Below are 26872 nucleotides of genomic sequence, written 5' to 3'. Positions count from 1 at the left end.
AGTTGGTTGATGTGGTCCCTCACGTTTCTACAGCTTCTTGCCAGCAAGTACCAGCCCAGTGATGCAGCTGATGTTGCCGGACCACCAAGCCACGGAGCGCAGGTAGCTTGCTGGACTGGTCTCTATGTACGAGTACAGCAGGCTGAAGGCCAGCCGCGACGCTGTGTACCAGACACCGATAGTGTTGATGGTCTTATTGTCTACCCCGGCATAAAGGGAGACAAGAACTACAATTGTCAGTGGCAAAAGTCAATGATTCCCAACAAAAGAGACGTACTCGCTGCCACAAAAAATGGATATCCTTCTTGCGCGTTGGCATGCGCTGCCTCCTGACGCTTGAGCTTGTTGAGAGTGCGCCGGTCCAGCTTGCCAGCCTGTACGGCGGCCTCGCCGTATTTAGAGAGGTCATCACGCGGCATCACATTGTGATCCAGCCCGTAGAAGAACTTCTGGGCACGCGTGCTCATCAGGACGTATGCAAGCGCCCAGTTGGCCAGCAGCAGCGTTGAAGCGTGGTTCGGCGGTGTCTGGCCAGGGGCGGCGGCGAGGCCGAGGGCAGTCAAAATGTTCCTATGAGCGTCAGCAAAGGCGACTATGAGCTGATATTTGATAAAGCGTACGACATATTGCAATGAAGTGATCTGTCCCGAGAGGAATATTGCGATTGCATACCTCGGGCAGGTCGCTTTTATGTACAATAGCGGATCGTCGCACGTGGAGACCGAGGCCGAGGAAGGGGAAACATGATGAGATCATGGGTGTCGATCCCTTGGGTTTTAGTTCAATATTATGTTGAACGGCAGTTCTTCCATCTCCACATTATTATTGTTATTATACATCATGGATCTCTGACATCGCAGAGTTTTTTGGCCTTGATAATCTTGGTTTAGACTCAAGCCTGGCCACAGTCTAACAAACCAACCAGCAGGTCACGAAGGAACTATGCTGCACGGTCTGCACTAAGGGATCAGCCCGGTTCATGTTCATGGTCATCACCTGACAGCACCTGCTCAGCATGCTCTGCGCCGTTTCCAAAAAAGGCTCGCGCTGTGTGCACCCTACCCCGCTGCAGCTAGGTTCTTTTCAACTGGATGCTGGTGAGGACCGCGCGCATAAGCGTCTGCCTATACTTTCAAATGTCAAGAAGGTGGATTCTACAGTGGATCTGCTGGATCGCTCTGCAAAGGAGTATTCAAATGTTTGCGGGACAGGCTGAGATTAGGACTGACACAGGTCAGTCAAATCTAAATCGGACATTCGAGGCAGTTGCCAGAGAAGATAGCTTTTATTTCGAAGCAGTGACTTAGTTCCGCTAATTTGAAACAAAGGGTATCTCAATACTAATTCACGTCCAAATGAGCCGTCATCAAATCGGCGGCAGACTGTCAAATAAGTCATAGTCCCAGACCTCCGGGCCGCCGTAATCAAGGCTATCAAACCAGCCTCCCAAGTCCATCGGCTGCGTTCCAATTAGCATGGAAATGGAAAACAACTGGAGGGGTTCATACCGTAAAGTCATTCATGTCGGTTGATAGAAGAACGGCGGGATCCAGGTCAGTGGGCATGTCCGAGACCGGGGTTATCTGGTTTTGGAGTGTCGGTGTCTGTAGTAGACAATTAGCATCAAGAAAAAGCACCACCCGCAGCAGGCAACTCACCTTATCCACCTGACGCTCAGCAACTGCCTGAGCTTCAGGCCATGGGGTGCCATTCAGCATGGTTTGGCAGATCCGTACCACTTTCATCGAGGTGGCTTCCATATTTGACAACGGATCCTCCCCCTTCAATCGGGATTTTACCGATGCCAAAACCAGACTCAGGAAGAAATACGGCTTGCAGCCCTTTCCGCCAGCCCCGACTCGACTGGCAAAAGCGTCAACGGTGCGTTCCACGGCTTGCAGCATAACCCCTTGCTGCGATTGAATCATAAGCCCTAAAACTCCGCTGGAATTTGGTCCTTCCAGTGACGAGGTCTGGTTGACCTCATCTGCCTGCAATGAGAGCTCCACACAGATAGTAATGGCCGCATGGAAAATTTCATCACGGAACATCGAGGTGCCGAGTTGTGCAAGCCGCGGGGATCCATCAGTACCCGCTGCTTCGGACGGAGAAAACGCCATTTGGGATAGCATCTCCAGTGATCCTTCAAGGCATATCTTGCGTGAGTATGAAAATTTTGGCAGTCTCAGAACGCTAAGTGAAAACGGCCGATGAAGAGCAAGTAGAGACTTGCGCATGATGAACAAGTAGAGAGACTGGGCGAATCGATGCCGTCCGACTTCACCAGGAGAAATGCTCGAGTTATTGTCATCAAAGAGAGACGATGCATTTTGCACTAATCGCAAGAGCTCTTCGCCCAGTCCCAATGCCTCGTCGTAGGATAACTCAAACCTAAGGCTATTGATTGTCTTGACAATCCGATGCCGCAAGGGTAAGGACTTCGAGAGAAGGACCTGGTAGAGGTTTTGAGTATAGTCCGTCAAGCTAGACGGAGATGGGTTGTTCTCCATGTCTGGAGTCAATTTTTCATCCTCCCAGTTCGACGGCGGGGGGCAGTCACACTCGTCCAAGTCGATAGATGGCGAAAACCCTCCGTCCAAGGAGAGTTTGAGCTCCAATTCCACAATGGTTGCCCACAGTCGGCGTCGCATTTCACGGTGGAACGGCCTAATTTTGCGAAAGCGGGTCGGGTCTCGGTGCAAGCCCATCGTCATGGCGGAGCGGATCAGCCAACCCGACGAGGCCCAGGCTATGTCGCTGTCGCTGGCGACTGCCAGACGGGCCACCAAGAGAAGACACTGGGTTTGAATCATTCGCAGGTTGATTTCAGGGCTGACAGATGTACATGAAATATACGACTGTACCGCCATTATCCACTTCACAGCCGGCTTTTGGTAGGTCTCTTGATCTTCGCGGCCCGATGGAACATAGAAAGAACTGCCTGCAGCCAGCACAGCCAGTAGCTGGGCTACAAAAGTGGTGTCGTTTGGCAGGGCGTTGTTCCAGTAGTCGGAATACTTCTTCGGGATTGTCAGTTCAGGGCATTCCTCCTAACGGGGAGTGTCGCTCCATTTATTGAGATCGACAGGACCACCCCGGGAGCGTTTTGGCACCACTCACCGATACAAAAGTTGGTACGTGCAGGATTCGGTAGGTAGTCTCAAAGGTCTCCAGATACAGCTGCAGTAGCCGGTCCGCCACGTTTCGCGGTGGAACCATCTCTTCTAGCTTAAAGGTTTGTTCACGAAAGGCATGCTGATGATCCTGACTCTCTTGGGACCGGAGGCCCCTTTTGAACTGCTTCATATCAGTATACTCTGAGCACTTGCCCTTAGTCTTCCGGCCATGGTGCAAAAAGGTCCCAACATCTTGAAACTATGCCCAGTTAGATTTGACGTTCAATATCATTTCTCGGGCCTACTCACAAACGACATTGAAGTGACATAATGGCTGCGCCCACAATAGTGAGCCTTGCCCTTTTTCCCCCGGAAAGACACATCCGGCAAGTATCGGACACGGTCATCAATTCCTGCAGTCTCATTGCTACGAGCCGTCCCGACCTCTGAGAAGACGTCACAGACCGACGTTTCGGGAGTCTGGAGCGCCGGTGGCCTCCCCAATGCATTCTCCAAGATATGGAGGCGGTGTCGCAGCTCACGCAACTCGTGCTGGTCATCTGGGCGACTGCGCTTTGTCACGCGATTGGAACTTGATTTTGGCCCAAGTTTGGAGTCAAAAACGAACATGCCAGCGCCCGCAGCCTGGTCGTTCGAACCTCGCATCCGCGATAAAGGGGGCGACATGCGATGCTCGGAATAAGTCACAGGCCCTGGCTGTGGACCGACAAAGTTACAGCCGTCTGCAGTCTTAGAGCGAACACATTGTCCACAAGGCAGTGAACGATCACATTTTAGTTTGCGCCGCCTGCATTCCGTACAAGACAATGGGGGGCGCCGCCTGCGCTGGGGGAGTCGCAGCTCTGCGTTGTCTTGCTGGTCGGCCATGATTGACGAACGACAAACCAAGATGATTGACTATTAATAATTTCCGCACAGGCAAGAAAGAAGAAACAGTTTCTTCTTATCTGATCGAGCTGGTCTTTAAGAGCCTGTCAGCAAGTCGGAGATGAGGCCGTTTTGGCATTAAATCCGATCTTCGGAGTTACCTGATACGGTTAGCGCATTTATGACTGGTTTCCTATCTATATGAAAGACGTTTAGGCTCCAATATATCCATGCAAGATGCTGAATACCAAGCTAATTACAGGTTGATCTCATGAACGCCAGAAGGGCTTCATGACAGAGCGTACGTAAACCAGAAGATAGACCATCAGGTAATTCGAGACGGTGAATGTGAGGAAGATCCCGAAATACGGCCAGATCTTCGAGGAGTCCAGGCCAATCCCAGAGAGATACTACATCGCTCGTTAGCTCTATAATCCATTTATAGTGTGGAATATTTGGGACTCACATCATCACCCCAGCTATATTCACAATAGCCGCACTTTCCGCTGCTGTCCGGGTTGGACAAGTATCCAACCCCCTTGGAAGACAGCCAAGGCCCTGCATATTCACCACATGTCATGTTCGGTGGGCTCTCAAAAATAGTTAATTCATTTTGCTTGCAAACCACGGGAGTACCTCTCAACACGGCAGTGAGGACACCTCCAATCCAATACGTGAACGGTGTGATGTAGTACATGGTAAATTTCCAGAATGCAGGCATCAGCGAATGAGGACGCAGAATGCCATTGAAGAGTTCACACATGATGATGAAGAAAGGCATGAGGGTCGCAGCCACAAGAGAATCCGCACTAAAATAGCATACTTTCAGCTCGGGTCCAAGGAAATTTTTGGGGCAGTCTTACCTGAGTGCGGCAATCCACTGCCCCCAGGACGTAGCAAAAAGAAAGAACAGGAAGAACATCAAGAAGCTGTATCCGGCGGCAAATCCCAGGGGAAGTCCAACCATGAAGTAATACAACACATAAAATACCACGGCGCCAACAATAGCATACGGAATCTCAGACACAATCTGTGCTGTACAGAACGCCACCCAGCTATACACTCCGCTGGGACCTTCTCTCGCCAACCAGATATCCCGATTCAGGATGAACCGCATGGAGATGGCGTTTATGAATTCGGGAACCAGCATCAATACTAGGAAGCATGAGAAAGCCTTGGACTGGAGGTCTGTCGCGCTGTTCCCGATCTGGAGGTATGTAAGACCGTTGATGAGAGCATGGAGAAAAGATGCATATAGTCGCGAATATGGGTATTCGGCAGTTCTCCAGAATTGGCGGCATGTCCTCTGAGTCAAAAGTATGATTTGCTGGTGCAAAGGTGGCGACAAGGGTGCTCCAAGACTAGATCCCCCAGCCTTTTCTTCTTGAGAGCGAATCTGAGCAATCTCTTTCTTGACGTCTTCGGCTTCTTGGGAGTTCTGCCATACACTGGCCCAGTTGACATGGCTTCGAGGGGCTTTCATACTACCCACAACTACCTCAATAAGATAATCGGCCGCATTGGTGACGTTTTCGGGGCTGTCTCCGTGTTTCCTAAAATATTCAAAGATGGCTTGACCAGATTTCCCTACCGGGCCGAAGTAATATGTACTTCCGCCAGGGCTTAGAGCCAGGACGCGATCAAACTAGCGCTTATTAGCTCTCGTTGATTCTCCGTGAAAACGAAACACATACCTTCTCAAACTGCTGTTGATTTGCCTGATGGATAGTGCACAATACTGCCAGTCCTTGATCGGCCAGGCGGCGGAGTAGGGCAACGATGTTGGTTGCTCCTTGGCTATCGAGACCACTTGTTGGCTCATCCAAGAACAAAAGCAGTTTAGGTCTGGCGCAGAGCTCCACTCCAATTGTAACTCTTTTCTTCTTTTCAATGTCCAACGATCCAATTACTGCATCCTGGAGCTCCGCCAAGTCTAGGGTGTGCAGAACTGTTTTCACATAGGCCAGCTTTTCTTCCTTAGGGACATCTCGACTTTGCCGCAGTAGTGCAGAGAATTCAAAGGCCTCCCAGATGGTGCTGCTCTCATCATGAATATCCATCTGCTGGCAATAACCAATTTGACGGTTGAAAGAATGATCGACGGGCTGGTCGTCCACAAACATCGAGCCTGACAAAGTACCTGGGCTCTTTCTTTGGGTGAGTGCGGTCAACACTGGGTCATAACTGTTAGTTGATCCGGTAGCACGGAGATATCAAGAACGTACATGTAGACTTGCCTGCCCCCGAAGCTCCAACAAGGGCCGTTAAAGCCCCTGGCTTGCAGAAGCCGCCCACTCCATGTAGCAATTGCCGGTTTCCGACATGTAAGTCAAGGTCGGCCCACGTAAAGGTAAACTCGGTTGCCGCAATTGCCTTGTTAGGCTTGCTTTCCAAAAAAGGGGCTGGTGGCGCCTTCGGATCGACCGAAACAGGAGTATTCTCTTCGTCGGGTTGAGTATTCGCATTTCGGTTGAGCAAGCTCTGAGAGACTTTGTATTGAATCGGTCCAGCACTGTCCATTTCCCACTCAAGAATCTCGCTCAGCCAGCAAGTGACCCCAACAAAAACAACAGTAAAGAGACAAAGGATGCCAAAGTTGCGCCACACATGACTGTAATAGAAGCCGAATTGGGCCGCCAAATAATCGTCACCGTTTACTACCGTACTGCCAATCTGGCTGCCAGCATAAGCGCAAGTTTGATATGTGACATCGGTATAATTGGGCCCAGATGGGACAATCTTAGCAGATTCGCAGGCGAACTTGGCATTATGGAACTCGGCTGCCATAACGGACTCATAAGTATACAGTGCCGGTGTGATATACTAGCCCGCAATGTTAGACTTTCTTTTTGAAAGACTTTGTCGGGGGAACTTACTGCTAGCCATCCAACCCATGGGACATCCTGCATTAGCTGGCCCACCGACAGGACATATCCACCAAACACAATGCAAAGCAACACAGAAACTCCGCAATAGCGCAAGGCAACCTCGAAATTGTTGAACAGCGCTGCAAAGACACGGAACTGCGCTGTGAGACAAATCGTGCACGTATAGATGAAGAGGAAATCGATAAAGAATGGGCCAGCCTAATCGAGAGTTAGCATATCGAAACAGGATGTATCGGCAGGGATTACCTCTGAGCGCAGACCTGATAAAAAGTACAATACAATCAGGTACAGGAATGTAAGAACAGCAGCTACGACCAAGTCCGCAAAAACCCGAGCCAGACAGACAGCACTCGGTCGTACAAAGGTGAACTTCTTCTGACGAGTCTGGATCTCCTTACCCTGCATTGCGTCTTCCAACTCGGACATTTGCAACCAAGCAAGCAGAATAGAGGAGTAAAATAATACACCTCCGCGCGAGTAGATGCCTTCCGTGGTCTGGGGCTGATCATAAAACATAGATCCCACCAGCAGCCCGTAAACTACACAAGAGATCAATTTGATGTACAGGGGACTCATGTGGCCTTTCATCTGCCACATCTGTCGTTTTGAGCACAGCACAATCTGCCGGAAGAGGGAGATTGTGTATGGTGATTTGGATGACACGAAACGAGATTTGTCGCTTTGGATAGTTTTCTTGAGCTCATCCACACTGCCAGACTCCGAGCCAGTCTGACAGACCGAACCACCGTTCAGTCGCCTGGTCTCGTAGTCCTTGACCTCTTCATTGATCTTCTTAAATGCAGTACTTTGTCGGAATGCATTCTCGAGTTCAATTGGTCCCTTGGGTGCACGGTCTTCCCAGCCTGGACGAAACCTGCGTCGTTCAGGAACAGGAATGCTGGTGAGAAAATCAGATGTTGTCTGCATGTCGGCACATTCATAGCCCAATTCCTCGAAATACTTCTTGGCTTCGTTGGCCGGGCCTTGGAAGAGCATTCGCCCTTCTTCAATCAAGATTACCTTGTCCACCAACTCATATATAGCATCAGATGCTTGGTATAGCGTAAGGAGAGTCGATTTTCGGGAGGTGTCTGTCATGATCCGAAGAGAGCGCGCATAGTCCAGAGCAGAAGACGCATCCAGGCCCCTGGTGGAATTATCCCAGCATATCACGGAAGAGTCGGTGGCCAAAGACTCGATGATAGAAATCCGTTTTCGCTCTCCCCCCGAAACGCCTCGTATATACTCGTTACCCACCAGCGTATCCATGGTGTGCGACATGCCGAAGACCCGGCTGTAGATCTCAAGATACCGTGGGATGCGCTCACGGTATCGTTTCGGCGTCTTGCTCTGCAACGCAAACTCCAAGGTCTGGCGCACATTGAGTGTAGGAAAATGGACGTCGTCCTCGGGCACATAAGCCACGGCTCCCCGATAGTGCTTCTGGACCTCCTCTAGACTAAGACCAGAGTAGTCAATTGAACCAGTCACCCCAAGGAAAGACGAGTGGTGTCCAGCAACTGTGCGAAGAAAAGTTGAACAGCCCGCGCCAGGGCGACCGAGCACGCTAAAGATCTGTTAGTCTTAATTCACACCATCAACCATCAACCCCGGTCAAACTCACAGCATGATCTCCCCACTCTGTACAACTCCGGAGAAGTCTCGAATGAGAGGACGTCCATGTTGGGGCTTTTTGCTTGAAATCCACGGCTGGATTGTCCATTCATAGACATCACGCATAGTCAGTGTCCGCCACAGCGCTGTAGCTAAAGTCTTGACATCGGCGTGGCTGTTTCCCTCTCCCCAGGTTGAAAGTGACTGGAAGCACACACCCCGATTCGACCGTTTCTTACCACCCTGGGCTTGTTCCTCGAGGAATTTATCAAAAGACGAGTGCGGTTCTGGATACTGTGGATGGTCCTTCTCCGTCAGACATCGATGAATATCGGCGATGGCATCCTCGTCCTCATGAGATGCGTGCACGCGAGGAGGGTCATTCTTGTCCAGGTTGGCTTCCGAGGCGGAGGCAAAGACCGAGCTATGAGGATGGGGGTAAAGAGGAGCAGGCATTCTGCACGCTTCTTAGTGCTATGGGTTGCAGGTGTATAGAGAATCCTGCATCTTTGTGATGAAGAGGAGTATAAAAGAGACACTGGGCGGGGGTGTTTTTTTTATGTACTGAACTACTAGCCGGGAAGGGAAGCCAAGTACCAAGCTAGTGGAGTCTTTTGTGAATCATAGCATGGCAAGAATAGAAAAGAAACCGCGACCCAGGGCGTATCACCCTTTCTATCTGATAATCTTGGATCTAAAGGGTTCGACAAGCGATCCGGTTGGTCAACCCTGAAACTTCGGTGAATCAGACCTCCTCATAGTGCCCGACTCGGGCAGGCCATCAGAGAGTAGCATGGCGGACTCCGCGGGTGCCGGCAAAATTGAAGACAAAAACAGGAAGCCAAGACGAGAGCTCCACCGGGTGGTGGCGGATGATTCGATCTGACAAAGGGTGGGACTATCCTGACGGCAATTGAAATCCACTTTGTTCAAACTCGATCAAGGTAAAGTTGCGCTGTGTGTAGAAATACACATTCTAACAGTAGTCATATTATTATGATCGATTAATAATGTAAGTTCGGTTATAAATGGCATTGATCACGGTCGACGGCTGCCTACTATCGTCACTACATATTCAAGTATTCATCGTCCCTATTCTTCTTCGAGTAGTGCAACTGCCTGTGAAGACACCAATTCAGAGCAACCGGAAATAATTGATACCGAAGACATTAGATTCAACATTAGACACATAGGACTGATGTTCGTTAGTAATATGTTCATAGTCCGGAACTAACTATTCTGTCCACCGCCAAGGACCTCCGACCTCCCACACCCACTTCAACCTCCCCCAACCAAGAGGATGCGCTACAATGCCCTAATCCGCACACACCACATAACCTCGCGCAAGAAAGTCGCTGCGCTCAAGCGAGCCGCTGACACTCACCAATGCTCCGTGCTCCTCCGCTACGGCGGCTGTCCCGGCATCATGTACGTCGAGGGGGACGGATGCGACAGAGTGAATGCCTGGCTGAGCGAAGTGCGCAAGCTGAAATATAAAGATTTTCAGCTGGTGGCGAGGCCGGGGCTACTTGTACTTGAGAATGACGACGTTAAGGGCCGCAGCAATGCCAGTAGTGGCTCAGATGATCTTGCAATGGGGGTGTCCGAGGTTGATAGCGTCAAGGAGTTTGGGAGTCGAATGGCTCAGCGTGGAGTCTGGGGATGGTGGCGGAGCGGAATGGGATACACTTAGTACGGCGATAGTCGACGTTCTACTATCACAGGTACGCCAATTCACAATCATCAGGTCATTCAAGGTCGTCTAATGCTATACATATACAAGTCAAAACATCCGCCAGCAGATCAGGCCCAAGCGTCGCGCCGAAACACAAGTCATTTAGAACTGCAGTCCCCGTCGGATCAGTTCTGGGCAGGGTAGCTCAAGAGCTGGCAAATTTCCTGGAAGCCAGTATTAGCACCAATCTCGCCCCAGAATGGAGCCACTCTCACCTTGCGTCGTTTCCGGAAATCATCGTACAGCTTCTTCCACGCAACACGGTTTTCGCAACCGCTCTCCTGCGGTGATCCGGAGAAAAACTTGCAGCGGGGCTGGGAATCGGCCAAATCATCCGCCGACCACATCACCCACGGCTTCCAGTCATTAGAGAAATGAACTAATGCTGCCTCGGCCACAGCCTTTTCGGGGTTCCACTCCTCGCGGTCATTGCCCAGGTAGTGCCCGTGGTCCTTGGCGTGGAACTCGCCCGTGACTAGGCCGTACTGCCGGTGAGGAAGCACCAAAGCTGAGTCGGCGTAGCGATTGTTCAACAACTCCATATCGTAACGGTTCCCGGTCGTGTCCAACTCGAGCTGGCCATGCGCCGCGGCCAGGGCCGCATCCTTCAGGGCATAGTATTCGGCAAAAGAGGGTTCGAGGACGACCAGCAGCGAGGACAGCTGTCGTTCAGGCAGGAGCCAGTATGCTCGGGGCATCGCGACCGGGGCAGAGGGCAAGAAAAACAACTCGTCCAGGTTCTGCAGGAGGGTCACGTCGGAATCGAGTTGAATGATGCGATCGTACGCGGCCTCGGCGAACGCGAAGAATTTCGAGATGCTCTTATCCCATGACTGCTGGGATCCTAATCAAGATCAGTCAGCTTTGGTGTTGTTGCATACAGTGTAACAACACACCTTCTTGGTCAGGTTTCTTGATCCCTTCCATCGAAACCGGTACCACCCGCACGTTATACTTCTCCTTGGCCAGCATCAACAACTGACTCGTCCGGTCTTCATCATCCGACACCACCAGATCCCAATCCTCTGGGTAAAATAGCACGCGGTCCGCTCGACTGCCATATCGATGCAGGGCCTCGAACACCATGAGGGCATTGCAGAGATAGGTCGAGGAGGTCGCATACTGGGTGTAGGCAAACCGCGACCAGTCGACCTTGTTGTAATTTATGTGCGGGATGGTCGGCGGAGGCGGTGCTGGTCCTTCACGCCGGCTCCAGAGGAAGAAAAGGACGAGGACGGCGAAGAGGACCCAGGTTCGGATATGGCGTAGTTGGCGTTTGACCACGGCCAGGCATGACTCGTCGGGAAGATCAAAAAAGTCCTGCTCGGATACGGCTGAGTCCCGGCGTTTGGCCTGGACCCTGGGGCTGTTGGTCACCATCGTCGTCGGTGTCCGAGAGAGAAACAATCATGGATCGACGCGGTCGACCGTGAACGAGAAGGGCTTAGTCATCTCGATCTACCGTAACCAAGTTAGTGTATTAACTAGGAACATTTGGAAGATCAATCTTGAAATTCTTCTGGTTTTAACAACTATGTATTTACTTGTCCACTCCGTATATACTCCGGACCAGCTCACTAACACATCTCCTCGGTGCGCTGCGGTTCTCCACCGTGCGGAAGCAATCGAGCATCGCCCGACGAGGTCGAGTGGTTATCATCCACATGCACGATGATGTCCGTCTTCACCGTCACTTGGCCGTCGTTGGCCGGCTGCCGTGCGTTGTAGCCCCTGGATACTCGACACCGTTCGTTTAAGCCCCATGGATACGGTGTCTGCTCGTCATCATGCTCCCAGTGTGCCCCCATCGATGATTCTAGCGGGTCCTTGCCCCGGGTTTTCAACTCGGTATCATCAGAGTTGTTTTCCTTGGTCGCAGACCGAGATCGGGACCAGTAGCCATGAGGTCGGCCTATGCGGCGCTGATCAACGATCGTTCGGAGGAAGATTCGAGCCACGGGGGCGCACGACGCCAGCAAAATACTATAATTCTCGATCCTGCAAGTATAGGAGTTAGCCACTAATCCAGCACAGAGAGACACAAGGATACACACTTGACCCAGAGCACAAAGGATACGATATTATACGTGAAGTCGAGTCGATCACCGAGGGACTTGAGTTTCTACACTACTGTTAACTTTGAACATCCAACATCCACAAATCACTCACGTAGGTCTTGACAATCGACGCGGCCCCTGACAGTATCAGAGGTCCGCTAAGGGTAAGAGTCTGCCAGATGCGGCGGGACCGGACGGTATTATTGATCTTGCGGAACTGATACCAGAAGGACACGTTGGGTTCCCGGTGCAGAGTCCGCAGGAAGAACTGCCAGAGTTCCACAGCAGCCAGGATGCCGAGGAAGAAATCAATACAGGAATTGAATCCTCCTTGCACAAATCCAACGGTTGTCTGGACGGTGGGAGATTGGCACTTCACTGAGCCATCGGCCGGCAATGCGGTCCACATATAGTGGAAATATTGCACCCGATCAGTCGCGCGATACGGGTTCGGCCCACACTGGACGATGATCTGGACAATGGTGATCATGTTGACCACAACCTGCACGATGGCGCAGACGACGATGGACAAGCGGATTCTCCTGTCGCTGGCCGCGAAGCATGTCGCCAAAAACCACATCATGCCCGTCCGGGAGATCATGGCCGATGCCACCGCTGCCGAGCTTGAGTCAGTGCCGGACTAGATCGAGACAATCCACCGACATACCGATCGGTTGGGACATAAAGTCCCATTTCATCGCGTGTGTTCTCTGTTCCTCGTTGAGGTAGAAATAATGGCGACCTAGACCCCAAGATGCGGACGTTTGGATCATGCTCATATGAGTGACGTCGCAGCCATAGGCGATGAGAAAGAGGACATCTTCGTACCCCCAGACCCTCTCTGGCGCGCTGACCTGTGGCATCATCCAACGAATCCAGATCTTGACGCCATAGCGGAACAGGAGCGCGACGCCGACAATGGCCGTGAGGACCTGTCGCTCGTGTCAATGGCTGCAATTCATTGATTTTCAGGCGTATCTTACCCAGCAGGCAGCAAATGTGGCCGACCCTATCCAGATGTCAGTCCTGTGTCCGGTCAGGGCGCTGCACCATGGGGCAACACACCGATATCAATATCGCCTTCATTTGGCCGCGGAATGCTGCTGCTCATTGTGCGGGATGAATGCAAGGGCCGAAAAGAAAGTAATGGAACAAAGGTGGGATGGACTGGGCGATGGCCGATGCAGCGCGAAGACGCAATTCAAATAGTCGCATGGGGAACAGAGATTCCTCAGACGGTTCATTCGGATCGTCCGATGGCCGAGTTAAACGACAATAAACTCTGGATGTACACCTTACAGGTCATGTCCTGGCGAGCGAGAGAGGTCATGGGCCCGCGAGCTGACCGGTCGCAAGGGATACCAGGCAAACCCAGCGATGAGTCCGAGCTACATTCGAGGACCTGGAATGGGTGAACCGTGGGCCATGGCCATCCCTGTCGGGGAAGATACTCATCGCGTTCAACAATCATACCTTCCCATCCGTTGCTGCCATGATGACCTGTATGTGCATAGAGGGTCCATGTGGCACCATGCCGGCCATGCGATACGCAACCCAGTCGGTTATGCAATGAAAGCACCCGAATGCTCGGCACCCAAAAGAAAAGAATGTGTACAAACGATGGTTTTACCGGATGCGTCAACCGGACTCGGAATCGTTGGAACTGACTGGGGTTGTCGACCCTGTCATGGAGTGGATCCGGCTCAGCTCCCGCCGAAGCAAGGGGCGTCGTCTATGCAATCCCATTCCACTAGCCGGCCACTAGAGGGTGATCCATGGGGCGGATCGCCGGAAGATCTCTCAGATCACCACCGCGTATTTACCTGTTCTAGCCCCAAACCTCGGGGTCTCGAATATTTTAAAAAAAAAAAAAAAAAAAAAAAAAGACATGTCTCGAATTAGCATTTATTGTACTTCTTTGTCTCGGTCGACACGCCGCATCTCCACTAGTGACTCCCCGGCCTTCGCATACGCCTCAAAAGTGACCTCGAGTCCCGCCACGCTGGCCAACTGGCGCCATTCGGTGGCGCTGCGCTCACGCCCGCCAAACAGGGCAATCATGCTGGCATGCAGGGACGTGTAGGTCATATTCTTGGCGTACTCATGTATCAGCAACCGTGACTCCGGTCCCATGGCACGCGAGATCTTCTGCAGCAGGGCTACGGCATCCAGGTCCGGCAGATTATGGACAATATGCTGCAGAGAGTAGACCCGCGCACCCTTGATAGGCTGCTCGCCCGGTTCCTTGTAGTTCCACTCCATCAGACGCACTCCCGACACATTGTCGATTTCCGCGTTGAACTCCTGCACCACCAGACTCTCCGGTGTCAGGTGGGGATATGCCGCCTGGACCTCGAGTAATAGTTCCCCGCGCCCGCCCCCGATGTCGACCATGGCCACTGAGTCAGGGTGCCCGGACAGAGCGGCGTCTAGATCATACCCGAGCGACTGGACGCGCTGGGGCATAGTGCCGAACTTGAGGAACTTGCCCACCATGAATTCGTTGAAGCTGTCCATGCGGCCGGTCTTCTCCATGATCGAGTATGTATGTTCTTGGGCCAGATCATCTTTGCCCATTAGCCGGTACGCGTATTGCAAGGGACCATCTGCATCAGCAAAGGGATACTCAAAGTTGGTATCTTCGAGCTTCTTCATTAGGAATGCCCCAGCCATCAACCCCTCGGTCGTGCTAACGGTCGCCGTCAGCACCTGTCCTTCTTTCATCCGGTCAGACTCGCTCACAAATGCAAGGCCCCATGCTGCGCAGAAGGCATATTATCCATGTGCCTTGTAATGGCGTTCGCGGCAAAATGATCCTCGTCTACCCGATCCACCAGGCCCAGCCCGGCCATGATGTAGAGCGTATCCGCTATAGAACGAGTAAATATACACCTAACATGCAAACAGAAGCCCACCTACCGGCTAATCTGGTACCTATGCGCCGGTCAGTCTGTGCCCAATCTCTAGAGGGACCAGTCAACCTACCGAGCTGAGCCTCGTTTTTGGATCGGGCCTGGTTGCAAGCCGCGGCCACTTCGTCTGCGGTCGCCGGGCTGTGATGCACCAGCTCGCTGAACATGTTAAAATGCACGGCGACCGGTACGAATCCCAATGATGCTGGCTGTGTCTTCTCTCAATCACCCGTTCATGCTGGTCTGAAACAAAACAAGACTAACCACAGTGACAGTCGCCGCTAGGGCTGCGCCCGGGGGAACGGCGGGGCTGGACTCTCTGGAGAGGCCCAGCCGCTGGACCAATCGCTGAAGAAAAGACATGGCACAGGGAATCAGTCCACAAAAAAAGCCGGCTTGGTGTAAGTTAATGAATCTACACAACGCAAAGAGAGGGGGTTCTTTAAGTCATAGATTCCTGGCGAGCAATGCCAGATTCCTCGGCAAATAAAAATAGAGCATACACATCCGATGCACTAGCGCCACGAACTATCGCAGACCGCGAGCTATCGCAGGTCCTGGCTGTTCGAGGCAAATCGCCGAGGCAATTACCATGGATTGGGCCATCACATCGCCCGGGATCGCCTGGTGGGGCCCCGGGGGATCTGGAAGGGATGGATGGGATGGGATGAGTTCGTTTTCAATGGAACACTTAACCCTAAAAAGGGGGGGGTCGATACATCACCCGAGAACCCAAATCCCGTTCCAGAACCATTCTCTCTGTCCTTTTCTCGCTCCTGCACGACCCAAGCCACGCGACAGAATTCTCTTGCCATGTGTTTGACTGTTTTCCGTGCATAAAACCCCTGGTCCGACCTGTTTCCAACTACACATCACTCAACCTTTCTATATTTCATATCGTGCCTTACAGCTTGTACAGCATGGAGAAGTTCTCGTCGATGGATGACACGGAGATGGGCGAAACGGCCAGCCAGTCTCGCTCGCTCGAGTCGCAGTTCAAGTCCTCCGAGTCCAATGACCCCCAGGATCCCAAGAACTGGAGCACCGCGCGCAAGACACTACTCTTTATGTCGCTCATGTCCAGCTCGCTGTTGGCGGACGGGTATGTCTTGTCTCTTTTCCAAGTAGATGTCAAGAAACTCATGTCGGCAGCGCAATGGTCTGGGGTTCTACCCTGATCACCCAGCAGGCCATGGATTGGAACATTCCCATCACACATTCGGCCACGAGCATGAACTATGGCATTCTGTTGCAGGGCTTCGGTGGTATCTTTGTCGTTCCCCTTATCGAAGCCTATGGTCGGTGAGTACACACCTGCGGTTATTGAACAATATATGACTGATCGTCCTTCCAGTCTGCCAATGTGGTTGTGGCCACAGGTGCTGACCATGTTCATGGTCCTCGGCGCCACGCTCTCTACGAACTACTCGACTTTCACAGTCTTTCGGTCTCTTCAGGGTCTGTTCGGTACCGTGCCGCAGGTAATCGGTCTCCCTATCATTCATGACATGTACACTCCAGCTGGTCAGTTTCTCTATCTATACCTGAGATTCCGGAGCTAACCGTCTGGCTTATAGAATGGCCGCTCATGATCAACATCTGGTATGAAATTGGATGACTGTATCGGGGGTAGGATGGTTGCTAACAGGAGAAACAGGGGCACAACATTCCTGGTCGGTCCGTTTCTCGGGCCCGCCATAGCCGGATACATCGGGGCTGGCACAGATTGGCGCATTTCCTTTGGTGTCCTGGCGGCCATCTATGGTGCATCTACAATCGCCGTGTTGGTGTTTGGCCGCGAGACGTATTATACACCACACCGTTCAGGACCGGCTCCTTCGCGACTTGCGCTGTGCTTGGGTATTGGCAACACCCAGCTCCCAAAGAGAGCGACTCTTTCGTACTGGTGCCGCATGGTCGTGATCTATGTCTTCAAGTTCCCGCTGTTCATGACAGGTAAGCCACAGTCTACACTGATAGGTATCATGGAGACTAATCGAAGTGCAGGCCTCGCGATTCTGGTCACATTCACTTGGCCCATCGGTATCACGACCACCATCGACACCTTCCTGCACAGCCCCCCGTACCTCTTCGACACCATCCAGGCATCATCCATGCGCTTTGCCGGTGTGATCGGTGCCCTGTGCGGTATGTCTGTTTGATGTCGGGTCCTGTATCTCGCTGACAGTCTCAGGCTGGATCTTTGGGTTCTTCTTCAACAAGTGGATCTACAACCACCACCGGGCAAACTGGAGGACCGAATACCGGCTCCACGGAGTTTGGATTCCCATTGGCAGCATGGCAGCTGGTCTGCTCACGTACGGTCTGACGATGAACTTTCACAAGCATTGGATCGGGATCGCCTTTGGTTGGATCCTGGTGAATATCGGCATGGTGGCCACTATTGTGTAAGTCTAGCCCGACCACGCTGTGACTCTGTCTCCATCTGACACTGACGGTTAGGGCCATCTCGGCGTATGCGTTGGAGAAATACCCGGGCCAGGCGACCTGCGTGTCGGCCATCCTGAATATGTGGCGCACCTGCGGCGGGTTCGCAGTGGGCTACTTCCAGCCAGCCTGGATTGCCCGCAATGGCCTGGGCCTAGTGTTTGGCATCCAGGCCATTGTGGTCTGTGTGGCGATTGTCTTGACCATTACTCCGGTGCTGCTGTGGAGGCGATCGCGGCAGCCGAGTGGGAGTGTCTGAGGGCTGGACACCCAGCGACGTGATAGGTCAATGAAGTGATGCGAAGATGGACTCTAGATACACCTACACCTATTGCAAATATATTCTGCTCTCTATACCTCCAACCGGCCACTTCGGAATAGAGTACATCACGTGTTCACAATTGCTGCCTCAGGCACTTATCTGTTCTCTTTTGGCCCCCCATCCATGGGTCTCTGATCGCCGCATGTTACAGTCGCTTCATCTTTTTCTCCTCTTCCGGTCCCTGAAGAATCAATGATGCCATGACCACTCTGCACCCTTCGACGAAAACACCTGCCTCTGCCTAGCCAAGAACCCCTGAGATCCATCGCGATCCCCTAAACTAGTAACTAAAGCAGAACTGACGAACCGAACCCCACTGGCTTCCGGCGATCCTTTCCTGTCCCTGGGCCTGCACCTGTAGCCGATGACGCTACGATGTGGGCCAATTCCGGCGATGGTGACATCTCGTTGGCTGTTCGCCCGCGTGGTCTCCAATGAACACGCCAGCACCGCCTATCAAACATGGGGCTGCTCTGCTTCTGTTTGGAATATGTACCTGCCCCGTCCTTCGGATCCCATGGGTCGCTTCTCTGACGTACGAAGTGTCGCATTCGCAGCGCTCCACTGACCGACACCAGATCGTCCTGACCCTTTTTTTTTCCCTTGTCCAGCCTTACGCTCTTCCCTCATCCATTCTCTCCCCTCTTCTCTTTTACCTATTCTCTCCTTCATGGCTTCAATGAGCCTCGCTTTCTCTCGCTAAACCCAGCATCAAACGCCTCGTGGTGACCATGTTCAGTACTTCGCGGCGATGGCTCCTCGTCGCCTCCCCCTGCTGGCCCTGTGCCTGCTCTACTATCTGTCGCAACCCCCGGATCCCCGACCGGCTGGGGGAAAGGGATTGGGGAGCTGGACACAAGAATCCAAGAACCAGAACACCTTGACAGTACAAAGTGACGATATGGATTCGTTAACTGCGACAGACCCTTGTGGTCGCCAGCCACGGGACCTGGATGACGTCTTTGTCGTCATCAAAACCGGGGCCACCGAGTCCCAGCAAAGAATCCCGGTGCACTTGCGTACAACCCTCCAGTGCGTGCCACATTTCGCCATCTTCTCCGACTACGAAGAGACAATCAACGGTGTCCAAGTCCATGATATCTTGAAAAACGTCAGCAAGACCACTATGGAGAAGGAGCCCGAGTTTGAGCTGTATCGGCGTCTCCAGGAGGTTGGCCGAGAAGGCTTGACGGACGAAGAGTGGGGAGACGACACGAACGGCCCCTTGGGCAAGACCAACAATCCCGGGTGGAAGCTAGACAAGTGGAAATTCTTACCTATGATCGATTCTGCCCTGGAACTCAAGCCTGACGCCAAATGGTACATCTTCGCAGAGGCTGATACCTATTTGGCTTGGCCCAACCTCGTGAACTGGCTTGCACACCTTGATCACAACGAGCCTTACTACATTGGGAGCCCTATGCAGATTGGAAACGAGCTCTTTGCATACGGCGGGTCAGGCATCATCCTCTCTGCCCGCACGATGCAGCGCTTAAGCAGCTACCGTGCCCGTGCAGAACAGGAGATGGACAAAATGACGGCAGAGGAGTGGGCCGGCGACTGCGTGCTGGCTCGGGCACTCGGCCAAGTCCGAGTATCCTTGACATGGGCTTGGCCCATGATGTTGACCGTCACACCTTCTGAGTTAGACCATTTCTCTGAGGGCTACGGCCGTCAGCCATGGTGTTACCCGGCTATATCATATCACCACATGAGCCCGAAAGATATAGAGGATATGTGGCGCTTTGAACGTGCATGGTTTTCCTCCGGCAAAAACGCCCTCCTCCTACACGCAGACGTCTTCCGAAAACATATCCATAACGCAAGCCTATCCGAGCGAAGCGACTGGGACAACCTTTCTAACGTGAATATTGATTCCGTCTCGTCCGCAGAAGCCTGCCACGAGGCCTGCAGCCACGATTCGGACTGTTTACAATGGTCTTTCGGGGCCAACGAAGGCTGCAAGCACGCCTCTACGACACTGCTAGGTGTACCTACTAATGGTACTCACTCTGGGTGGATGAAGAACCGAGTCCAAAAGCTACTGGATCTGTTTCAGTCGTCTTGTCCACAGGTGGAATACATCTTCGACTGATCCCTTCCCTCTTTTCACTTTCTTTATTTTGTTTCCTTCGCAAACTCTTAATGTGTCGGGCACCCTGTATATACTATACCACCATTTTCTTTGGTTCTCGAAGTGAGGAGCGTGTGTGTCTTGTCTGTTAGGGATGGACGGTTTATCGGGCAAAGGCGTTTTTGGGAGTCTCTGTTCTCTGTCCGGTCTTGTGATCACCAATTACTTTCAACGTTGATGTTGCCTCCCTCGTTTTTTTGGAGCGCTACTGATACTCTGGATTACAACACTTCTTTTTAAAACATATCTTAGTATTTATTTTACAAATAAAATTTGTTTCGCGCAAGCGTGGATCCATTCACGCGAACGAACTTAGCCTCGTTCTTCATGTATTTCTGACATCAAGGTGAGGATCAAGTGAACCACTTGAGTTGAATTCATCGATCTCCTCGTTGGGGGGCCATGCGCCACCTCGTCACTTAAGAAGATAATATACCTTCTTCCGGGTGACGATAAGGTAGCAGATCCGCGGTCACCGCCTGGAAGAGAGACACCAAGGTCAACTATACTGTTGAGGTCGGACACCGTTTTATGCTGGTTTTGCCTCGAGCTGGGGTCAATGATTGGTTACACCACGGCCACCAAAGGCCCTTAGACCAACGCTCGAAGCATTTGGTACCTAGAAACAGGCACAGATGCTAGCTAGTTTCAGCACTCGGCAATGATTGATAGATATGTTTCGAAAGGCCTGCGCTCAATCAAACAGCACCGTGGCCAGTACTCAGCCGCCACCCATCGTCTCGTCTGGAACTTCTTGAAAGGTCTCCGGGAAGAACCGCGGTGGTGGCCACATATCTGCGATAGATGGTGGGTGGACTAAAGGTTGGGATCCAGCCAGACGATCCGGATCATGACAGAATGCCTGAAAGGTGCTGTCGTCCAAGAAACCAAAGTCTTTCAACCCCGCCTCGCGGCTGGTAGCCCACTCGGTGGTGTCCAGGTATGCTAGGTCCTTGAAGATGGCATCCATGTCACCAGCATTGTAGTCCGCGCTGGTTGGGTTGAAAATCATTCCCTCGCTTGGTGGAACATTACCGGCCATCATCGCATTCGACGTCGAAGAGTCTGGGGTTGGCGGCTGCTGGTGAGCGCTGCCTGGTGGGAACATCGTGTCTGGGCCACTGCGCGGTGGTATATTGTCTGGCAAAACATCCATCATAGAATCCTTCGGAGTCATGTACTGTCCGTCCACCGGGATGCTGATGCCCATTACTGAAGAGCCATAGTCTCTCTCGCCCAGCGAACCGACGCCACCACGAACAGCACCTGGAGGGTGCATGGGGGCATCGGTTGCCAAAGGCGGCTGGCTGAGAGGCGCGACTGTAGAAGTATGGCCGATGGCTGCTTGAGACCCGGACGATACCGCCTCGGGAAGTTCCTTGGACTGCTGCCACCGTTCTATGGTGGAAACCAATGAATCGTAGACCGGCCACATGGGACTGAGCTCGGCCGTCTTTTGATGGAGTGCATCTGCCCATCGGACAAAGGGGAACGTATCTGACCCAATCGTATTGTGAAACGTGAGCGCCTCCGTAGTGATCGTGTGCAGGCTGAACTCGAAGAGCGGAGGAAGACCACACATGGGGAAATTCTCCAGGTGTTCTGACACAATGGGCAGCACCCGATATAAGAGTTTCTTCGCCCCTTCTATAGCCGGTCGCTGAGGCCGATGCAGGCCCTGTTCTTGTGGGGCAATGCGCAAGTAGAGCCAAAGGAGGGTGGCCAGGTAGGCTAGACCGAGATAGCTCTGATGAGGGAGCAGAGCTGAGTGCCGCTCTGGATAAATACTTTCCGGTCCAATCAGCCGACACCCCAGGGGCAAACAGTCATCCCACTGCTTCAAATCCACCACCAGCTGTCGCGCAAAGGCAGCCGCTTCCGGGCCCGTTGATGCGCATCTTCGGGCGTCATTCAGAACGCTAGCCAGTTCGACCAGGCGGTTGAAGCAGCTTAGCGCCAGCAGCGGTCCTCGGCGCGGCGGGTTCTTACCCTGTGCAGCGCCGGTGAGATCCGACCAAGAATTCCATTCCTCCAATCCATCCTCTTCCAAGAGACCAACAGCTCCCAGGTCTCTCGAACGCATGCAGGGACTCCGAGATAGGCGGAAAGAGAGCAACGAATCGACAACAAAGCATCCCAAGAAGACCGCCTTGCCCTGTTTCAATTCGTCAGACCGCCGAGTGTCCGAAAAGGCACCCAACCCCAGAGCGACGGCCATATGGTGCGCTTGACCACAAAGAAGCCAAGCCGCGTTCCAATCCTCGGTACCCATATTCACCAAAGTCAGGAGCAACAGTGCCTGAACATGGCCTAGCTCGTAGCGTTCCTTCTCTGATGGTATCAGGCTTCGGGAAACGGCATAGTATTCTTTCATGAGCGAGAGGACTCCAGTGGGACCTGCCCGTGGCTTTGTTTGAGATTGGGTAATGGTGTAGCTCAGAATGGCCCACAAGGCAGCGTGGTCCCCGGACCCGGGGGAGGATGTCGCGACAGAGAAAGGGGCGTTGGCGTAGAGGTAGGAGGCGCGGAGGATGTTGTGTTTGGCGACAATGGGGAACCATGAGTGAGTGGTGGCGAAATAGATATCTAGGAGGTGAGAGGTATGAGGCGGCAGTTGCAGCGTGTGGCTGCTGCTTGTTGCAGGCGCGACCCCCCGGCCATTTGAACCCAGACGGGCCCTCTTAGTACCGGGAGACACGCGGCTCGATGGCTCCAGCACGCGCGGAGCTTCCGGCCCCAGTGGAGTTGAACCTCTCGCAACACGGAATCCCCATAAGCCGTCGTCGTCGTCGAATTGGTTGCGCGATCGTTTCCCCGCTAGCGGTGCACGAGGTGCCTCTGAGCTGGACAGCATCTTCTCCAGCTCCCCGCACAAACCACTGGTCTTCCAGGATTCATGCAAGCTGTCAGAGGCACCGCCGTCCGTCCACAGCGACATCAGCGGTCCTCGGCGACTGGCGGATTCCGTCGTGGCGCCTAGCATAGACAGCATGGTGTCTTCGAAGCCCTCGATATTGCACAGTGCCAGCGCCCACAGCTTTTCCAAGCCTCGAACGTAGCCCTCGGGCAATCCCCGTTTCTTCGCATGGGGGTCATAGGAGCAGGTCTGGCCCGTTGCCTGGCAGGCGGAACAGGTGGGACGCACGCCATCACATTTATCCTGCGAACGTTCAATGGAAATCAGCGATCGGCACTGGGATACGCGCCCCCGAGAGTCGCGACTCACCTTCTTGCTGCGACACCGGTCGCATGCTCTCGATACCCTCTTGCGTCGAGGGACTTTGTCGGGACCCTCATCCATGACGAGGGATGGTTACGACCAGGAGCATCGCACGGAGCGACAGGTAGATGGGGGGGGTGGAAGGGGTCAGGAGCGACCAGAATGATTTTAGATGGAGCTGTCACGCCGACATGAAGGTCCCGGCAAGGACATCGGGAGTCCGTTCGGCTCGGATGAGATCCCCACGTCTCCACACGGACACCAATGTCTCTCCACACTACAGGATCGGTTTCGTTATTGTCGCTATACCGATTGACTTGGTACCTAAATACAATGTCTGTCCTCCGACCATCTATGCATCGTTCGCTTGTCTCGGCATCATCATCATTCATGATGATTACATGATCCATCCCGGTCGGGTAAGGGTTTTGCCGCGCGAATCACAGCCCCGTCGCAGACCCACGTCCTTCATCCGTCCGGGGATGTCTCGACGGGCTTCTTCCACGCCTGACGGACCGTACGACTCTTGCCTCCCAGGGAAGCTTCCCCCGAGGATATGCGAAAGCGAGCACCTACTCATCCTCTCCTTCCTTCGAATCCCAACTGGCTTTCTCCCTCCTGGCCCTTCCCTCCGAATGCATCTGATCATGGCGCGCGAGCAAACAACATAACCTAGCCCATCTGGTTCGTCACAATGCTCGAGTGGAAACCTCCTTTCCGGTCCAGCGTGGTCGTCTCCGACTCCTCCTCTCCCAGCGCCAGTGCCGCTCCGAGTCGCGAACCCACGCCGCACACCATGCATCGTCCGGAGATGCCCCCCGACGCCTCGCTGGTTCTTGTTGGCATTCGAGGGTGCGGGAAACGCTCGCTGGGCTTCGTCGCAGCCACCGCTCTGAAGCGACGGTTCATCACGGCCGACTATTACTTCCAGGAAACCACCGGCATAACGCGAAAGGAATATCTAAAGACCCATGGCAGCCAGAAGTTCCAGCGGCGCGATATCGAAGTGCTGAAGATGATGCTGGACAACAACCAGAAACATTGCATCATTGAGCTAGGTCTGGGCAGTCTTACTCGATCGGTTCAGGATCACCTCAGACGATACTGCCAAACAAACCCAGTGGTCCATCTAATCCGCGACATCAACCGCATCCAGCAATTGCTTGGGCTGGACGATGAAGCCGTGCGGCTCCTGCGCGATGGTGATTCATCACATCGGGCCTGTTCAAATTATGAATTCTACAATTGTGAAGATCGGACTGTCGTGGTGTCTGACGACGGCAGCCCGGATCGTCGGTCTGGCGACTACTCGTTCAAACTACAAGAGGTGAAGGAGGATTTCACGCGGTTTGTAAGCTTCATTACCGGTGCCAATGTGAACCATTCCAGCTATGACTCGCCCTTTGTTCTGCTCGAGACACCGCCGGAGCTTCGCTCCTTCACCCACGCCATCTTCGTGCGATCTTCCGATCTGATAGCAGACAGGGTCAATCTCCCCGAGCTTGAATCTGGCGGAGATGCCATCGAACTCTGCGTCGACCGCTGGAGTTCACAAATGGTGGCCACCGTCAGCGAGCAAGTATCAGTGCTTCGTCGAAATGCCCGAGCGCCAGTGATTCTTTCAATCGACGCGGCAGCTTTGGCCGCCGACGCCCACAATCAGTCTCCTGAACAGGCATCCCGGACTTATTTTGACATCCTGGAGCATGGACTCCGCTTAGGCGTCGAATATTTGGTTGTGGACCTGGGTCAGGACCAGTCTCAGCTGGCCCAGATTGTTCGCAGTCGGGGGGAAGACGAAGATCATCGGCCAACACATCTTTGGAGCATCTGCACGCGTCACATGGGAAGACGACAGTTGCGTTGCCATTTATCGGGACGCCGAGAAGCTCGGCTGCCAGCTGGTGCGCCTCCTCCGGGTAGCAGTGCAACGCGAGGAGAACGCAGCTGTCGCTCAATTTACCAGAAGGATTGGGAGACTTCCTGGAACGCATCCACCGCTGATCGCCTACAATATTGGCCCTCTGGGACGGACGTCTCAAATATTCAACTCCATACTGACCGCCGTCAAACACCCAGCCATCGTTCGTTTAGAAGAAAAAGTAAATCAGTGTGATCCGCAGCTCACGTCGGCCGACGTCATGCGTGCGCTCTGTCAGAGTTACATGCTGGACCCGCTCAAGTTCTACATCCTTGGCAAGGACGTTGCGTATAGCGTATCACCCGCAATGCATAACGCGGCGATCCAATACTGTGGCCTGAGCCACAAGTACAGCATCCCAGACTCGCCCTCACTCGCGGTTGTGGACCGGCTGGGCCGAGACCCGAACTTCGGTGGCGCCAGCGTCGTCCAGCCGTGGCGTGTCGAGGTATACCAGAAGCTGGCATCCAAAAGTCGGCACGCCGAGGCTATCGGAGCGATCAACACGATCATGCCCTTGCGAGAGGCTCCAGATGGTAGCATGTTTCCCCTGCAGGAGCAGGCGAGTCGACGCGGTCAGGCAGGCCGCCCCGTGGGGTTTTTTGGCGAGAATACAGACTGGGTGGGCATCATGACCTGCATCACCCGCCACCTCTCTCCGCGCAACGCTATCAGTGCGCCCAAGACGACTGGCCTGGTGATCGGTGCTGGCGGAATGGCTAGGGCCGCCATCTACGCCCTGCTGAGGTTAGGCTGTCGCAAGATCTTCATCTACAATCGAACGCAGTCCCGGGGGAGGAAGTGGCGAGACACTTCAACTCGTGGGCATCATCCCAGGTGGACTCGACCGAGGTCGTGCGGGTGCTTCGATCCACCCAGGATGACTGGCCTGCCGACGCTCTTCCTCCCAGCTTGATCGCCTCCTGTGTGCCGGCCGACCCTGACCGCGACGAACCCCCCGCGAACTTCGAGATGCCGATTCAGTGGCTCGGAAGTCCGACGGGGGGAGTTGTTCTCGAGGTGGGTGTTTCTTTTACATGTTGATTCGATCGTCCTCGCTAACGTTTCTCCCAGCTATCCTATAAGCCTTTGGACACGCCACTGCTCCGACAGATGCGGCGATTTCGCAGTGAGACCGGGCGACCCTGGGTCTTATCGGACGGGTTGGAGAATGTAATTGAACAGGGCATCGCGCAATTCGAGCTAATGACCGGACGAAAAGCTCCCCGAAGGCTCATGACCCGCGAAGTACTCCGAAATTATGAAGGTGAGGGAGGGTTTCGGTTTGACGAGAAGTCGATCCAGGCTCGTCTGGATGGCGTTTATTCTATGTGATAGACTTGGACATGTATAGTTAATATAAAGGCAGGGAAATTTCCAACCCTATAGCTGGCTTCCACGTAGTATATCACAATTAGTAATCATATCAAGACGAAGAACTTCCTGTAGCGCCTATCGTTGTCCAAGTATATCGCCCCAATACGGCAAGGCGGTGGGGCCGACAGGTACCCGTGACTGCCCAGGTTGGTTGGTTGGTTCTTTTGTTTTCCCAGGATTCATTATTCCTTCTTCTCCTTTTCAGTCTCGTCAAGATTATTTGCATACCGTGATATATAT

At 53.3% G+C, this 26872-nt stretch overlaps 10 protein-coding genes across 10 annotated transcripts; 4 read left to right on the top strand and 6 right to left on the bottom strand.

The window, feature by feature from the left end:
* Positions 1-27: 27 nt before the first annotated feature.
* N7474_010235 (MAPEG family protein) lies at positions 28-625 on the bottom strand (the record flags this gene model as incomplete). Its single annotated transcript, XM_057201645.1, has 3 exons — positions 28-227; positions 278-570; positions 621-625. The coding sequence occupies 3 exons, from the start codon at positions 623-625 to the stop codon at positions 28-30; spliced, it is 498 nt and encodes a 165-aa protein (XP_057049632.1).
* Positions 626-1366: 741 nt separating this feature from the next.
* Positions 1367-8962, bottom strand: N7474_010234 (putative ABC multidrug transporter; the record flags this gene model as incomplete). The annotated part of the gene is made up of 13 exons (XM_057201644.1): positions 1367-1459; positions 1509-1604; positions 1659-3050; positions 3121-3375; positions 3426-3833; positions 4310-4414; positions 4471-4813; positions 4868-5649; positions 5699-6177; positions 6230-6827; positions 6881-7090; positions 7139-8459; positions 8517-8962. The coding sequence occupies 13 exons, from the start codon at positions 8960-8962 to the stop codon at positions 1367-1369; spliced, it is 6528 nt and encodes a 2175-aa protein (XP_057049631.1).
* Positions 8963-9806: 844 nt separating this feature from the next.
* Positions 9807-10199, top strand: N7474_010233 (uncharacterized protein; the record flags this gene model as incomplete). Its single annotated transcript, XM_057201643.1, has 1 exon — positions 9807-10199. One exon carries the CDS (start codon positions 9807-9809, stop codon positions 10197-10199), a length of 393 nt encoding a protein of 130 aa, XP_057049630.1.
* A 167-nt stretch (positions 10200-10366) lies between these two features.
* On the bottom strand, positions 10367-11621 carry N7474_010232 (N-acetylglucosaminyltransferase; the record flags this gene model as incomplete). Its single annotated transcript, XM_057201642.1, has 2 exons — positions 10367-11085; positions 11138-11621. 2 exons carry the CDS (start codon positions 11619-11621, stop codon positions 10367-10369), a joined length of 1203 nt encoding a protein of 400 aa, XP_057049629.1.
* A 197-nt stretch (positions 11622-11818) lies between these two features.
* N7474_010231 (uncharacterized protein) lies at positions 11819-13409 on the bottom strand (the record flags this gene model as incomplete). The annotated part of the gene is made up of 6 exons (XM_057201641.1): positions 11819-12239; positions 12296-12363; positions 12411-12913; positions 12966-13230; positions 13282-13307; positions 13364-13409. 6 exons carry the CDS (start codon positions 13407-13409, stop codon positions 11819-11821), a joined length of 1329 nt encoding a protein of 442 aa, XP_057049628.1.
* A 794-nt stretch (positions 13410-14203) lies between these two features.
* N7474_010230 (putative O-methyltransferase) lies at positions 14204-15573 on the bottom strand (the record flags this gene model as incomplete). The annotated part of the gene is made up of 4 exons (XM_057201640.1): positions 14204-14987; positions 15041-15167; positions 15218-15425; positions 15475-15573. 4 exons carry the CDS (start codon positions 15571-15573, stop codon positions 14204-14206), a joined length of 1218 nt encoding a protein of 405 aa, XP_057049627.1.
* Positions 15574-16130: 557 nt separating this feature from the next.
* Positions 16131-17917, top strand: N7474_010229 (putative MFS transporter; the record flags this gene model as incomplete). The annotated part of the gene is made up of 8 exons (XM_057201639.1): positions 16131-16312; positions 16363-16512; positions 16565-16734; positions 16788-16812; positions 16868-17166; positions 17218-17358; positions 17405-17618; positions 17674-17917. The coding sequence occupies 8 exons, from the start codon at positions 16131-16133 to the stop codon at positions 17915-17917; spliced, it is 1425 nt and encodes a 474-aa protein (XP_057049626.1).
* Positions 17918-18731: 814 nt separating this feature from the next.
* Positions 18732-20075, top strand: N7474_010228 (uncharacterized protein; the record flags this gene model as incomplete). Its single annotated transcript, XM_057201638.1, has 1 exon — positions 18732-20075. The coding sequence occupies one exon, from the start codon at positions 18732-18734 to the stop codon at positions 20073-20075; it is 1344 nt and encodes a 447-aa protein (XP_057049625.1).
* Positions 20076-20835: 760 nt separating this feature from the next.
* Positions 20836-23415, bottom strand: N7474_010227 (putative C6 transcription factor; the record flags this gene model as incomplete). Its single annotated transcript, XM_057201637.1, has 1 exon — positions 20836-23415. The coding sequence occupies one exon, from the start codon at positions 23413-23415 to the stop codon at positions 20836-20838; it is 2580 nt and encodes an 859-aa protein (XP_057049624.1).
* Positions 23416-24028: 613 nt separating this feature from the next.
* Positions 24029-26590, top strand: N7474_010226 (repressor protein; the record flags this gene model as incomplete). The annotated part of the gene is made up of 4 exons (XM_057201636.1): positions 24029-25082; positions 25120-25959; positions 26043-26275; positions 26330-26590. 4 exons carry the CDS (start codon positions 24029-24031, stop codon positions 26588-26590), a joined length of 2388 nt encoding a protein of 795 aa, XP_057049623.1.
* Between the last annotated feature and the right edge of the window lie 282 nt (positions 26591-26872).

This window comes from Penicillium riverlandense (assembly GCF_028828495.1).
Source record: "Penicillium riverlandense strain IBT 135883 chromosome Unknown utg000008l_segment0_segment0, whole genome shotgun sequence".
Taxonomy (NCBI): domain Eukaryota; kingdom Fungi; phylum Ascomycota; class Eurotiomycetes; order Eurotiales; family Aspergillaceae; genus Penicillium; species Penicillium riverlandense.
This window is presented reverse-complemented; position numbering and strand designations above follow the sequence as displayed.